The sequence below is a fragment of the Dermacentor silvarum genome, chromosome 2 (genome assembly GCF_013339745.2).
Source record: "Dermacentor silvarum isolate Dsil-2018 chromosome 2, BIME_Dsil_1.4, whole genome shotgun sequence".
Classification (NCBI taxonomy): Eukaryota; Metazoa; Arthropoda; class Arachnida; order Ixodida; family Ixodidae; genus Dermacentor; species Dermacentor silvarum.
The window spans coordinates 259,881,967-259,897,457 of NC_051155.1; the positions used below are offsets into that span (position 1 = coordinate 259,881,967).

The 15,491-nt window shown below is 47.4% G+C and overlaps 2 protein-coding genes across 3 annotated transcripts; both read right to left on the minus strand.

The window, feature by feature from the left end:
* Nucleotides 1-4,859: 4,859 nt before the first annotated feature.
* Nucleotides 4,860-8,824, minus strand: LOC119443189 (probable palmitoyltransferase ZDHHC24). Of its 2 annotated transcripts, none has more exons than XM_049662656.1 (3): nt 8,627-8,824; nt 7,470-7,786; nt 4,860-5,316 (listed from the first exon to the last, which is right to left on the minus strand). In XM_049662656.1, coding segments are annotated over exons 1-3 (732 nt in total). In that variant the 5' UTR covers nt 8,629-8,824; the 3' UTR covers nt 4,860-4,903. The 2 variants fall into 2 exon arrangements, with proteins under 2 accessions (XP_049518613.1, XP_037564284.1); XM_037708356.2 differs by having other exon boundaries at nt 8,499-8,823.
* A 2,099-nt stretch (nt 8,825-10,923) lies between these two features.
* Nucleotides 10,924-14,249, minus strand: LOC125943365 (uncharacterized). The gene is made up of 2 exons (XM_049662638.1): nt 11,686-14,249; nt 10,924-11,652 (listed from the first exon to the last, which is right to left on the minus strand). The coding sequence occupies exon 1, from the start codon at nt 14,184-14,186 to the stop codon at nt 12,321-12,323; it is 1,866 nt and encodes a 621-aa protein (XP_049518595.1). The 5' UTR covers nt 14,187-14,249; the 3' UTR covers nt 10,924-11,652; nt 11,686-12,320.
* Nucleotides 14,250-15,491: the final 1,242 nt, after the last annotated feature.

Consider the following 15,491-nt stretch of genomic DNA (forward strand, 5'->3'; position numbering starts at 1 on the left):
CGAAGAGGCTTGGACGCCGTCCCCGGATGGTGCGGTGGGTGCTTGCGATGGTGGTAGGGTGGCGGCCTCAATACCTGAGGAAGCGTGTACGGCATTCCTGGGCAGGAGGGACCCGGCACGCTGAAGAGCCATGCGTGGAAACACTTAAGGCCAGAATGCTTTAAGGCAGGTTCGTTGTCGACTGCGCTATTGTAAAGGAACAGTGACAGCACCCATTCCTGGGCCAGCTGTTTTATTATCCGCTTCGTCCTCGTCTTCCCCTCGTTCGCCCCCTAGCGCTCGGTGTGCGAGCGCCCGAGCCCAAGTGCATCTCTTCATCTTTACATTACGTACATACAAGGACTACCGATGGTACTATCGATAGTGTTACTATCGATAATACTATAGATATTCTTTTTACGCTATCAATAGTTAAAAAAAGAACTATCGGTTCTATCGATAATCAATTTACTCATAGTATTGCATCACTACATCACTGCCAATCAAACAACACAGAAAGCTCCGCGGGATCCCAACTTTTTTTAAACTAGAAGGCCCTAGATGAGAATTCTGCTTGCTACAGTCGGTAGAATACAGCTTTTTCCGTTAATTGCAACAACTTATTCGAATTGGCCTAGCAGTTGTCCAATGAGAGCATTTTTATGTTTTACATGCATTACATTAGGAAAATCAGAGTAGACCCCCCCCCCCCCCCCCCCTTTGAGGTGGTAAAGCTTCCTCTAAGCGTGAATAATTTTATATTCTGTGCAAGAGAGATGCAACTTTCTTCTTAATAATCAGGTGCACATTTCATTCAAGGGCTCATTATTTTTTAACTTTAGACTCACAGAAACTGGCTGCAAGTTGAATCAGGTCGTACATTTTTCAATGTTCTCTATGTACACTGTCCGAATTTACTGACTATGCAAAAATCCACTGTGTTACGTTAATTACAATGTGCCAGTTGTAGGCAATGTCTCATGCTGGATGAGTACTAGTCAAGAACTAAATGTCTACTTTCAGATATAGTATATTTACATATGGTGAATGCCAAAGCAGAGCAACAATAAATAATTTAAGGCAGGTGAAGTCTTTCAGAACTCCTTTATTTTCATTCATGTGGCAAAAAAAAAGAAGAAATAGTACTAAAGAAAATAAAGAACAAACTTGAAATGTTTGAATTCAGTGCTGGAACCTCAGTGCATTACGTTGGTATGGCATCATGGATTTTAATGTATTTCCTCGCATATGGGCGATTTTGGCACCAGGAAAGGCTTCTGAAGCTTCCAAGGTCTCGTGTTTGGTTCCATTAGAATGCACTGTTATCCTCCTTTTACTATAAAGATTTAATTAGGCCTAAGTAGATGGTGTCAAAACCCATGATATCATGACGGGCTGGTGCTGCAGCTTCAGGCTGGCATTGCCACACATTTCATTTTTGAATCGCTTCTAGCTTACCAAGTGGCGGGTTTTGCTCGGGCTAGAAATCCACCAGTCTGGATCTGGTGCCTCATGGCTTGGAAAGGCCCACAGTATGTTGGCAACAGCTGTACACTTGGTGCGCATGATTGCGACAAGGAGCGGCAAGGCATGTACTCACTGCATCATGCCATGCAGTGGCATGGCTCGCTGCATCATTCACTCAATCCTCCAATATCACATTGGCTACCAGGCTCCATTTCACCAACTTACTGGATGCACTGGGAAAGCTTGGAAGCGATAAACAAAGAAGCCATGCAAACTATCGCAAGATTTTTCCATCTTGCACCCTTTCCAATTTTGCAATGAGCACACTCAGCTCAACACTATCTCGGACCTCGTCAGTCGGCAAGAGAAGGCTGGCATCTTCAACGTTAGTGCCGTGTCCAAATTACCTCGTTCAACCATCTAAACAAACCCTTTGCCCTGCCCGAGTTAAGGCGTGCAATTTCTGCTCAGTCCCTGCCTCTCTCTATACAATTCACAACTGGCATCTATACAGAAGCTTTAAGCTAGAATTTTATGGAAGCTTTTATTTATACGTAACAAGTGGCATATAAACGCTTACAAGTTGGTGTTGCTCAAATGGCACGCATTCTCATAGGACGCTCAAAAGAATAATTGGAGCTTTTAAAATAATTTTACCACAGTTTTAGTTACCCTTCCACAATACCAGAGCTATTATTACCACGAGAAGACGCTTTATAAGCCAGAAAAGACACAAAAACAAGTCTAGTGGCAACACTGTCTTGAAATTTCCGCGCCAGCTAGCCGTTTCCGCCATTCCCTCGGGCCTAGTTAAATTCCTATCTGTAAAAATGAATTATTGCATTCTAAAAGGGCCAATGACTGAACTGCTTAGGTTTCAACAAATTTTACTGAACAACAATGGCCTAAATGTGAAAGAATACTTTGTCATCTGTGACGTCGCACTGATATACCAACCCTGAAATTCCGGCGCAAAATTCAAAAATGATACTTTTATTTTTTAAATCGACCTAGTACCACGAAATCAACGAAAGAGTTCTTGAAGAATATTTTATCGATATAAACTAATTTAGTGCCCCTTTACATTTTGATGAGGTGGACAAGTGAAAAACAAGTGCTGTTTTTTTTTTCTGATGATACTGATATTCACAAAAACTTTTTACAAACTCTGATTTGGAGGACTCCGATCAAAAGATAGCCTACATTCAAGATTGGTTTAGTAATGTACTAATTAGCAGTCATTTCTTTTCTTCAAATATTAGCATCAAGAAAATTAGTGAAATGTTCAGCCATGTCTCGCCAATAAACATGTGAATTTAAAGCATGTCAACGTTACTTCAACATAAATTGAATGGCACTCACAGTTAGACTGCACATTCTAGCAGCTACTGCTTTTGACTATCTTTTCCATGGAGGTCTCCTTCCGACTGACACTGAATGGCCTCCCGAGGTGTTACATATCTCTTACCAAGAACAAATCAACCAATCTTCTCCGACGTCACTAGCCAGTTTGCACCACTCAGACTACTGTTCCTAAGGATTATTGCGTGAAGTACGCAGATGCAACAGTTATTCCACGAGGAAGACGGGTCTCATTCTTAAGTCCAAGTCATCCCAAATTATGTATACATGCTATAATAACACCGAAACCCATATATTATGCCATCGAGTATGTCAGCGTGTTACAAAATGCTATGGAGGCTATGAAGCCTGACATCTACATTGACTCACTTGGTGCAGTGAATGAACTGAAGAAATTTACCAAGACATTCCAAATCTGCCAACAAATACATAGGCTAAAAAAGTAATCACACTTCAGCGTTACAGTGCATCGGATTCAGGGACATAGTTGGAGTCCGTTCAACAACTTGACCTACTAAATGGATCACTCACCATCGTTATCTTGCTGACAACCAAGTTCTTCTCCAAGTCTAGAAGTCTATTCTCTGACAGGACATGTGCACTTATGTTCCCGTGTGTCCTTCCTTCTACACACTGGTTGGAAGAAGTTTGTCTTCGGAAGCTTCGCTTGGGATAGCCTCGACACCTGCCGTCACCTGGGCCTAGAGATCTACAAATGATAACACTGAAATGTTTCTTAAGTGCCTGGCTCCTATGTCTACACAGCAGACACTCATCACCTTCTGTGGCTGAGCCCTGGTACTCCGGATATTAGCACAATATGCTCAGGGAGGTTAAACTCTGGTTTAATGTTCCAGACAACTATACCCTTTAGGTAATCAACAACAAATGTGCAAACTCATTGCTGAAGTGCCTGCATCACACAGAGCTACACACAGGACCACACTTCGCACAATAACTGGTCTGCAACAGTAAAGCAGTGGTTGCGCTGCTAACATGAGACACTCTAATGCTTCAACTGATGCTGCAGAGCGGGAAATGTGGCTGGCTGCTGCAAACATGTGATTTTTCATGGGAATGCATAAGTGAGTTGCAGTTTGACTTGGGTCTGACAAACTTGTCAACTGGTGCACACAAATTGAAAATCTGGAAACACTTTTCTGCCAAGAAGGCACACTTTCACAATAATTGTGCCAATTCTGTTACAATTGAAAACCCAGTTGGTTTCTTGCAATGTCAGTGCAGTGTACTTGCTTTCACTAGGATGTAAAACAATGGGTATGGACCTTCTTTCAGTTAACTACAGAGTAGCTGGTGTGCTGATTAGTGTATAAGCAGTTGTGCTTGCCTATTGCCTTACATACCAGGTGTTATTTAATTAGACCATACAGAATTATTTTATGCCTGTGGCAGATAGCATAATTCTAGTCATTGAGCTGGATTACTTGAAGAGGTGAACAATACATTGAAGTGCACAATCGATTAATTAATAAAAATGCACTGATTAACTTTATTACTATACAGCACATATTGCAATGTACGAATTATAGCTGGTGCGTTCACAAGGCGTATCTACTTGGAACACATTTTTAAGGTTGACGCCACTTCTGACGTATTTCCCAAAGTGTGTGACGAAATACATGGGCATTCCAGTTACTTACGTGCTTGAATACGTAAAACAGCAGTTGGTTAAAAAAGCACAATAGTGCATTTTCGTTTCACAGTGCAAATTGTGAAACCCGTGCAATCCTTAGAAGTCATTCCAAGTGGATATGCCTCGCAAACTCACTGGCTACAATTAGCACATTGCAATGTGTGCCGTAAAGCAATTAGTGAATTTTTTTAATTAGGCAATTATGCATTTCAATTTTTTATGGGAGCAACGTCCACTGCTTCGAGTTAACCAGCTCACGAACTACAATTACACTATCTGCCACAGGCAAATTACAAAAAATTCTCTATGGTCTAAAAAATACACCCTGTATTATGACTAGCACTTATTTTCCTTTTTGTGCTTAAATCAAGGTTTGAATAAATTGAATAAAGTGGCATTGTCCAAGCAACAGTTTTATCTGTCCCTCTCTGGCACAAAAGCTCACTCTTGCTTTTTGCCATCAACACACACCACATGACCGTCAAAATACATCCCATCTCCAGACACAGGGGACTGGACCCAGGGAGACAACCACACCAGGAACCAGGAGGTACCCAGCGTCTCCTTCAAGTTCTTCCTGAGACCCATGCTGTAGGTCCGGATGCCGTGGCTCTTTTCATAGGTGGTCTGGTTTCTTGCCACGCAGATCAGCTCGACCATCAATAGGTAGGCACACAGGAAGAACACAACCAGTTCCACAAGATTCACAAGATTACACAGGAAAAGCCAGACATCAACGAAGCCCAGCAGAAGGCCAAAATGTGGAGCCACCATGTGCAAGAAAGTCGCCAAGTTGATGCCGCCAAGCATTTCAAGCACGTAGGGGCACTTGTACGAGAGACTGTAGAACAGGCCTGCAAAATGCATTCACAGAGCAAGGCACATATGCACTAAAACACTGATGTATAAAATCAAGTACAGTAAAACCTCGTTAATATGTAGTTGGCAGGTAACGTGGATCAGGTACACACTAAACAATGCACTAATTAACTGACAATGGCAGATGAACAGCTATACTATATACTTACCAGCGAGAAAAGAACTACGTCTAATTCTTACTCAAACACGCACGGAGACAACTTTTATTCTGAGCAGGCTGCAAGAAATCTGTGCTCCTCAAACTCAGCAAGGCCGCGAGCCAATTTCTCCATCAGGACGGCCCCACTTCTCCGCGAATGTCCTCATGATGGTAAACGCATGTGCCACGTCGGAGACGGAAGGGCCATCACGCCAGTCACGCACGTGGTACCTGGGCACCCAGGATTTCTGCCAGGGGGGGGGTTGACAGTTTGCCAATACCATCTAAACAGTACTAATTTCGATTTCTTCACGGAAAATTGTCAAAAATTGCGCTTTTTGCGAATGTGTAGGCGATTGCGCGTCTTGCATCTTATTTACAGTACTCAAATGCGTAAGGAAAGAAAAGGGGTTAAACAAAAGGGGGGTTTAAGTCGGCCTCAGGGGGGGGTTACAACCCCCGAATCCCCCCCCGTCGGTGCGCCACTGCATCACGTACTTCCACGTCGTTGTGAACGACGTGGAAGCGCCAGAAGCTGTGGGAGCAGGAAACGCGTCATGACCACCACGTTATTACATCACTATTGGTGAGGACTTCTGTCCGCGAAGTCGTCCGTACACTGCGGTTTCACTATATATGGTCTGCGCGCACGACATTTTCCCGATTCTGGGCTTGTACGTTCCGAAAAATACTGCGCACCAACCATACAGCATGCGGTGAGTGACTACGGCTTAAGCAGTCAGCATTAAGTTCAATGGCGACAATGTGAGGGATTCTTCACGACTATATTTAAAGCGGAATTACTTATTAAGCGGGTACGTATTAACAATATTTTACTGTATTTTGTTATGGCCCCTGTCAGTGGCATACTCAGACACAGGACAGATACAAATATTGATACCAGCTAGGTTGAGTTCAACTTCTTTTAAAGATGCAGAGAAACTGAGGAACAGTGCTGACTCTGGGGCACTATAACATTAAGTTATTCCACTTTGATTTTATTCCAAACTCCTGACATCAAATTTACACAAGTGCCAACGCTAGCACGGGCGGCTCCCAAATTTGTATTAACCGCTCGATAAAACACTCCTCGTTTATAGGAGGTGACCTTTGTTTGGTTTTAAAGTGAATAGCATTGCCTACCGTGACAGGTTTTCCTTATCTAATTGGCTGACGAGAGGCAAAGAGTGCACTGCACAGGAGAGGGTTTTGGTGCGGGCTGGGTCGAGCTAGTGCAGTGAAAGATAACTGGGTGAGGAGAGTGGTGTCCGTGTCTCCAATTGGTCTGCTTGCCATTGCTTAGCTTGTGGTGGCTCGTCGACGATTGCGGCAGCATGCAATGGAGCGTTAAGAATGCCGCCAGACTCGATGCTCAGTGAAGATTTCTCAGAGCGATGTCGTATGCATGCCATAAGAGCTTGATAACACTGCCAAGCAATATTTTGATTACATGCAAGGAAATCAATTGTTGCGGGAAGCTCCGAGTAGCCAGGGCTAAAGCGATAGGTCAACAGCCATCTTCTACTCCTTTTGGAATAGGGCAGTATCCAGCTATTCCAAAAAAAGTTCAGTTTTGTTCAGCATATTAATGTATCTTTAGTGCATATACAAAACTTCGACATGTTGTGTTCTCACGGTTTCGTGACGTCATGTGACAGGCAGGGGAAGTAGGCGTAGCCCAAAAACATTTTGACCAATCGTAGAAGGCTAATGGTGATAAACATGTAGAATCATAAAGAAATGTATTTCTTTTGTTTGGCCTAATCATGCATAAGTGTGTATGCATCCTAGATTGAGAGTTCACGCATTTTTTGCGACACCTCGTGACAAACAGGCTAAGTGGCCATGGCCTCGTAAACCACATGCGGAGGGCTAATGGAGGAAATGGAATAGAAACAGGTTGGAATAGCTTTACATTATAGCAACGCAGGTCTGTTGCGTGCCAAAACCCAGGAGCACCTGGTGTTTTAACGGTGGAGAGAAGCTTACCAACTGTCATGTAGAGGAGGGCAACAACGAAGTAGCGTTGGTTGTAGAAGCCAATGCAGCGGCCCGTAAACATGCAATGGTGGTCGTGTTTTAGTATGCACTCATTGCAGACACTGCAGTGATGAGAGCGGGGCGGCACATTCATCGCGCACACTGCACAGTGCCGCCAGCCCGGCAAAAGCACAGCCGGCGTCTTGATGTTGCGTGCACTTGTGTCAGTCTGGAAGAGCTTGAACAGGTTTGCGTATATGTTGAACACGATAAATGTGGCCAAAGCAGCGTGCACCCACATCACCTTGTCGAAGGTCTCGTGGTACCTGGGCACGATAAAGAAGGTTCAGCTACGAATACAGAATACGCTTTCAGTTAACACGACAATCGGAACTTTATTTCTAGTACATGTGGCACTGTTTTACCCTGGCCCCTTCTTAGCTCTTCACGTGTGTGTGAACCTTCTAGCCACTGCATCGTGTAAAACTCGCCTGTATGCATTCGCATTGAAAACAGCGCTTCGTCTGTCTCAGTTCGCTCGTCCCGTTTTTTGCGCTGTTACTCGTTTTTTCAGGCAACTAAATTCTTCCGAACTGGTGAACCCAAACGAGCAGCTATGAAGTAGTTATTGTGGCTTGGTACGTACCCTTACCTGCAAACGTTTTTGGAGCCACGCGATCTCGAAGAAGAAAAAAAAAAATTTTTTTTTTGCCGCTATATATGTATAAGGTGCAGCCTTCCTTAACTGGTGCAAAACATGTTTTCCAAGGAGCGAATAAAGTGAACTTTTTCTCAAATTGCGTGCTTAAAAAAAAAAAAAAAAAAAAAAAAAAAAACACTGTTGTTCGAGACAATGCTTTTGTGACCATGACGTCCTTTCTCAAACGATAAATATTTCTAGGTAAAAGTTAAGAACGAACTCGAATTTCTAGCCTGCGAGCGCTGCGGATGACGCCACAGGGCTCCCGTCAGATTAATCACGGCACCCTCCGAAAAACAGTTTTGGGACACCAACTGCCGCGGTAGATACTGACAAACCTGGGTGCAACGAAGCAAAAGTCGAAGGAAACGATGAGGGGAATACCGCACATCATTAACATAAACAACACACGGTCGCGGGAGCCTCTAGGTACGATGCATCTCCGCGACAAAGGTGGTACGCGCACATCCATGGCGCCTTGTTGCTGCAGTGTAGTGTCCATCAGCGTTTTGCGAACAGTAATCCAGCCATTGCATTCGTTTCTTGGAGAAGAGTTTCAGCTGTGTACTGGCGGCTCCTTTTTTTCGGAAGCCATGAACGAGATGACACCACCATTCTATGATGACACCCGACATGCGACAACGCCTCTACGGTGTCTAGCCACTGTAACGCCTCCTTAAAAAAAAAAAAGAAAAAAAAAGAAAAAAAAACTGTTTGGAACCAGTGTTGCCAGGTTTGGCTATATATAGCCAAATTGGGCTACGGGAATAATTTTTTGGCGTCGACTTGGACGAGTTGGCTATGTGGCTATATTTGGGCTACTGAAAATCTGCGACTTGGCTGTGTTTGGGCTATAAGTGGCGCCCTAATCCATGCTCTAGAGGTGGCTCTGATCGGGTAGAAGCAAATCTCGAACGCTGTGTTTTATCTGGCTGAGCTGGCCGCGTGGCTGTGCTTGTGTGCGTGCGCGAAATGACCTCCCCCCCCCCACCTTTCCTTGTCTCTCTGTGCCGTTGTCTGAGCCGGTCGCTTTGATCTTTGATGCACTTAAACTTACACCCTGTGCACCCTGCTTGACCGTTAGTCACACGATCCCCGGGCATCGGGATGAACCTGGGAGTAGTGGGGTTTTTCACAGTACACTGTACTAGCACGGCTATGCTTCGGAAGGGAGAGCAATAACATAGGGTCGGGGCCGTCGGGCGATCGCGGCGCTGACATTAAAGAAAGGAAGAACGGGTGGATGCAGAGGCGTAGCCAGAAATTTTTTTCGGGGGGGGGGGGGGGGGGGGGGGTCACCGGCCCGACCGGGGGCGGGGGGGCAAGCTTCTGCTTTCCTCTAGGTCACGTGATCGATAATAAATGTCGGTAGTTTAAGCAGACTCCCTACATGTATATCAAAGACATGGGACCCCCCTCCCGTGTGCGTGTGCTTGTGAAGAAATTAAGTAAAAAGTAAAGTAAGCTCAGTAAATACAGTAAGTACGACAGGTACAGTGGGCGTTTGGAGCAACGGTCTCTCATCGCGCCACTGAATGGACCAGTCTTCGAAAACGCATCATTGAGACGACCCGTGCGATCGGAGAAGACATCATTAATTGTTAATTTCCGTTAAGCGTAGATGGCGTCGTCCTCGTCGGGGAGAAGTGCGTTTCACAAGTCAAGGACGGCTATATGCGTGAAAATGCACGTGTGACCAGGCTATACCTACTCCCATAGCAATAGCTTGTTCGCTGCGTCTTTGCGCTAGAAAACTTAAATACGCGCAAAAACGCGTAAGGCTTTTTTTTTTTTTTTTTTCGAAGCTTTCGTCGCTCTGCTCCCTCATACGAGAGGGTTGCATTTCCTGCGGCAAGTGCATGGGCCGCTGTGTCTTCCGCTGTGTGCGAGCGTGCAGCCGTCATTTGCCTTTACGTCAACAGATTCAGAATTGTACAGAATATTTCACCGCACGGCATAGATATGTCATGTGTACGCATTTTAAGTAGTGCGTGCAACTCATTTCTGCTTCACTTACGCCGGTGAAAACAGGAAACGGCTTTGTACCTCACAGAATCTCGACTGATTGGTGTACTAGTGATGCAGGAATGAACTCCGGTATTGTTCAGTACATAGAGCACATAATCAATTTCTCAGGACGCGTGAACTCCGACGAGAACTGTCAGCGCCTGCAACAAGAGTTTACTTATACGCTGTACTGCGCACAGCAGTAATTCATGCTTGTCGGCTGTCTGTTTCGTGCATTCTATTGCGAGCTAGTCGGTGGAATTTCACTGCTGTCATCAACCCCTACGTATGTACATTGCTGGTTTGGGATTCCACAACTGAAACAGCAACTACCAGCCTTCCGTAATTGCTGGTTTGTGATTCAACAACACAACAGTAATTACCAGCCTTCCGTAGGGGCGCAATCGCAAACAAGAGACGTTTCTCGCGCAGACGCGCGGCCTAACCGGCACCTGAAGGGAAGCGGCGGAAATGTATACCCGAGATTACGACCACCTGGGGTCTTTAACGTGCACCTAAATCTAAGTAAACGGGCCTCGAGCGTTTTCGCCATCATCTAAAATGCGGCTGCCGCATTTGTTGCACATTTGTTGCTTCAGAATGCGGCCGCCACATTTTCGCCCAAAACTTCACAGAGTGTCAAAGCCTTGACAAACACAGTGACAGTTTTTTCCATATGCAGACATGATTCGCTGTAAATCACCAACCCAACGGTATGAGGGCGAGGCTGGGCATGAGGCAGTAACGTCGACGCAGGTCGACGTCTTTATTAATGTTGGCAAGGCATACTGAACAATACAAGGGCTAACGCGCGCTAGCGCGACTCAACACGACAGTCCTCCATGGCAGCGGGGCAGACACTCTCACTCAGCTCTGCTCTCCAAGCTAAAGGCGGGAAAGCAGGGGAGAACGCCAGACAGGTGTTGCCATCTGTCGGGCGACTGGCGAAGTGGACGTGGGAGTCTCGGAGGCACCTCACATCCGGCCCCACTTTTATGATCAAAGTCCTCTTTGATTAAAATGGTCAACTAAGGCTAGGCAAAGGGGAGAAAATGCTAGACATGGACAACAGGCAATGTATAGCAATACTAGGCATGAATGGCGAGGCAGGAAAACAGAGGCATATGACAGGCACATAGTAACAGACGAGGCAAGGCAATAAATGTGTTACATGGATTAAAGTCAAAATTGCGATGACAAACTCTAAAGGCAAAGACAAACTCTAAAGAAATTGCAACAGGCACAAGCACAGCACTTTCAAAAGTCCACTTCATAGTCCTGAAGATGGGTGGGCAGTCTGCGCTCTCTGACTGGGCGCTGAGCGTTCAGCGGCAAAGCGGATGCAGTTTCTGATCTAAGTAACGCCAGGCAAGAAGTCTTCAAACACGAGAATGTCGTCCAAGTAGACTCTGATGTCCAACCTGCCGGCGGCGTCTTGCATGATATCATCAGCATGGGGCAAAGGATGTACAACATTGACGGTGACTTTGTTAAGTGGGACGTAGTTGACACACAGACGCTTTTTCTGTCCTCTGGACACAACAATCACTGGAAAGGCCCATGGCCCAATGGCAGGCAGGATGATGCCTTGATGCAAGAGCTTTGCTGTTTGTTTATCCAAGAACTGGTGGTCATCTGCACAGTATCGATATGGACTTCTGCTGTACGGCACGGCATCGGGCACTAAGTCTATGCAATGTTCCACACCTTTGAAATGGCCGATGTCATCCTCATCACGAGCAAATGTGAGATGATGATCTGAAAGGGCCGTAGCCAGAGCTACTTGCTGTCTCTCTGATAGGTCCTTTACAACAAAAGCAGGTGGAAGGTCAGGATGAATGGTTATGGCTACTGTACCTTCTGGTGCAACAGTGGCTTGTTCTGGCTGGCTTTTGCACAAAGGCTTCCAAAGGGGCTCCATGCCTGGGAGAGGTGCTTCTTGGAGACCGCCTGAACATGGTACTTCAGTACATTGAGCTAGGAAAGACTGCCGAAGAATTACTGCGCATGAGGCACGTGGATACAGCTTCTGGTGTGCATGAATGACTGTACCAGAGGCCAGATGGTGGATTTCAGCTGGATTTGGAGGCTCGAATACAAGTCTTGTATTGCTGGCACGAAACCAATCTTCACCCAGTATAACTGGTAAGACATTATTGTTGATCACAGCGGCTTCCACTAGAGCTGTTATGGGGCCCACTGTAATTTTCAGGCAGACCGTGCCTTCGGGATGCACACTTGATCCACCAACAACCTCTAAGGGCTCGCGTGTCCAGGGCATCAGTGGAAGATTCTTGATGGCAGACTTGGTCACTATAGTTATCTTGGACCCTGTTGTCTGGGAAGGCGTCGCAGGGGCCTAAAAGTGCAATGTCAGCTGTAAAGAAGGAACACTCCAGATGATAGCCATGGACGTCTTCCAAAGGGCTTGTGTGCAATGCAGGGGCTGCTGCATGAAGTGATGTTAAAGCTGTGGCTGGCTGCTGTGTGACAGTCTCTTGCTTTGTTGGGCACTTCGATGCTAGGTGGCCCTTTTCGTGACACTTGAAGCAAACAGCTTCACTCAATGACTGTCCTGGGCGAAACGCAGGGACACCATAACGCTGTGACAGAGCCGAGTACTGAGCTTCCTGTTCAGCAGGCGGTAGATCTGCTATGCGACGGCTATGTGGAGGACTGGCAGGGCGAGACGGGGGCACACGGCTTTTCTTGAAACTGCTGACTGTTGGAGGTGCCGTTGAAGGCATTAACGACGCAGAAGAGACTTGTCTGGATGGCGTAGTCCCGTTATTTTGACTGCGAAGAGTCTGCTCAGGAAGATCAGCCGGGTTGCTAGCGATCTGCATATGTTGCATAGCCCTGTCAAGCGGAGTGCATATAACAATGAAGTTGGATACTGACGATGGGCGTTGCGCTGCTATGCTTGTTGCGGTTCCCGCGCACTGAATGCCGTGCAGGAGATATTCCACCTTCTGAGGCTCCGTCAGTGGCGCTGGACATTTCTCGATTACTCGAAGCTTTGCATAGGCATAGTCGCGAAGTGACTGAGAGCTGGACTGTACTTGGGACATAATTTGCTGCTGCCATTGCAGTAGAGTCAGCTCGTCGGCGAATGCGTCCAGGAAAGCTTTACGCCACGTATCCCAAGTCGGGAACTGCGCGCCAAGAGTCAGGTGCCAGTTTTTCGCAGTGCCTCTCAACTTGCTTGCGGCGATGAGGCGTGTTGTTTCTGGCGACCACGAAGTGAGTTGCTGTGTTCGTTGAATCTCCTGAATCCACAAACGCGCACTTTGCTTGTGGCAGTCCTCGAACAATGGCAGGGTAGCCGACAAGTCCGGCATGGTTGTCACTTGCAGCTGTGGCAAGGAAGGGGCCTGGTACTGCGGTGACATTGGCGAAAATGGCACTCCAAATGGTGGCTGGGGGTACCGCGGAGCCGTTACAAAGCCGGGTGTTGTTACAAAAGGCTGCGGTTCCTGTGGCGGCGAAAAAACTTGCGTTGGCACGGCTGCGGCGTCGCAAACGAGCGGCGGCGTGGGGTAGGACCACGGTGGCGGTGGGACGTACGAGGCGGGCGCATACACTTGCGACGTTGCACCTGGTATTGCTTGACAAACCGTCGGAGTCAGGGGCGAGGCATGGAACTGCACTCTGGTCGAGGAAACTGGCGCTGAGGCCGGTCTCGGTGGTTTCGGAATCGCTGCACGAACTTCCTCCAGGCACGCTGTCAAACGTTGAATCACGTCGTCTCTTGACCCGGTAGCGTCGATTCCGCGGCGAATGAGCTCGGATTGCAGAAACTCGGTGCTGAAGCATGCGACGGTGGCAGCGTCGACTTCGGCCCAATTCAATCCCGGCATGGCGCTTACTTGGCGTGAGCAGGGAGGTAGACAATGGCGGCTACTAAGCGGGCTTGGCGGGAGCGGCGGCACGGCGTGAGCGAACGGCGAGGCGAGATTCTTTGTCGACTGCGCCAAATGTGAGGGCGAGGCTGGGGCGAGAGGCTTGAGGCTGGGCATGAGGCAGTAACGTCGACGCAGGTCGACGTCTTTATTAATGTTGGCAAGGCATACTGAACAACACAAGGGCTAACGCGCGCTAGCGCGACTCAACACGACAGTCCTCCATGGCAGCGGGGCAGACACTCACTCAGCTCTGCTCTCCAAGCTAAAGGCGGGAAAGCAGGGGAGAACGCCAGACAGGTGTTGCCATCTGTCGGGCGACTGGCGAAGTGGACGTGGGAGTCTCGGAGGCACCTCACAACGGAAGCGCCCAGGAATGAAATTGTGATAGTCAGTGGCGTAGCCAAGGGGGGGGGTTGGGGGGGTTCAAACCCCCCCCCCCCCCCGAAATTTCTGCCCCCCACTAACCCACCCTTTGCTCTCGTCGCTTCGCGCTGACATATTTCAAGAAACCGGTGCTACTTTCACACTTTCGTTCCTGGGCGCTTCCGTTTGGGTTGGTAATTTACAGCGAATCATGTCTGCATATGGAAAAAAACTGTCACGGTGTTTGTCAAGGCCTTGACACTCTGTGAGGTTTTGGGCGCGAATGTGGCGGCCGCATTCTGAAACAACAAATGCGCAACAAATGAAGCAACAAAACAAATGCGGCAGCCGCATTTTAGATGAAGGCGAAAATGCTCGAGGCCCGTTTACTTAGATTTAGGTGCACGTTAAAGTCTCCAGGTGGTCGAAATTTCCGGTATACATTTCCACCGCTTCCCTTCAGGTGCCGGTTAGGCCGCGTTCGCGTAGGAACTTGGTCTCGAAGCTGGCGGAAGCGGCAAAATCTTGCAAAAATCCGCCCGCCTAGGCGGCAAAACAGGCAGAAAAACAGGCGGCGAGCCAAATTGCTCTCGGACCGATTTTTTCGCCATGGCGAAGCGGAAACGTGGCGGAAAGTCGTTCTGCTCGACCGGAAGCTACACTAGCATGTAAACTTCAGGTCGTAACATTGAACATGGCACCAAAAGTGTAGGCTGCAATGCTGATCGACGCGATCAAGAACCACCCCTTGCTCTACGACAAGAGAAGTACTAAAACGTACTGTCAGCAATACTCGCGATAGTATTCAACGTCGCGCGACCGGAGGCGCGGCAACGAAGCCAACGGAGTCGCGTGACCCAACTTCTCGCGCTTTTGCAAAGCCAGGCGAACCCACCACCGCCGTTTCTGAGGTTTTCTTGTCTTCCGTTTATTGATTGTCCATTTCTAGAAAACAAGTAGGTAGAAGTATAAAAGCCATTTCTTCTTCCACTTCCATGACAGACAATAGTTAGGCAGATTCCTCGTTGGCGCTCCATAATTCTCCTCGCACGTGCA

Excerpts from the sequence above, each read along its gene's own strand:
- LOC119443189 (XM_037708356.2), bottom strand. The coding sequence starts at position 8,662 with ATGGACACTACACTGCAGCAACAAGGCGCCATGGATGTGCGCGTACCA. Across the intron at positions 7,787-8,498 it reads TTTTGCTTCGTTGCACCCAG|GTACCACGAGACCTTCGACA; the intron begins GTTTGTCAGTAT and ends TATCGTGCCCAG. Across the intron at positions 5,317-7,469 it reads CCTCCTCTACATGACAGTTG|GCCTGTTCTACAGTCTCTCG; the intron begins GTAAGCTTCTCT and ends TGCATTTTGCAG.
- LOC125943365 (XM_049662638.1), bottom strand. The coding sequence starts at position 14,186 with ATGCCCAGCCTCAAGCCTCTCGCCCCAGCCTCGCCCTCACATTTGGCG.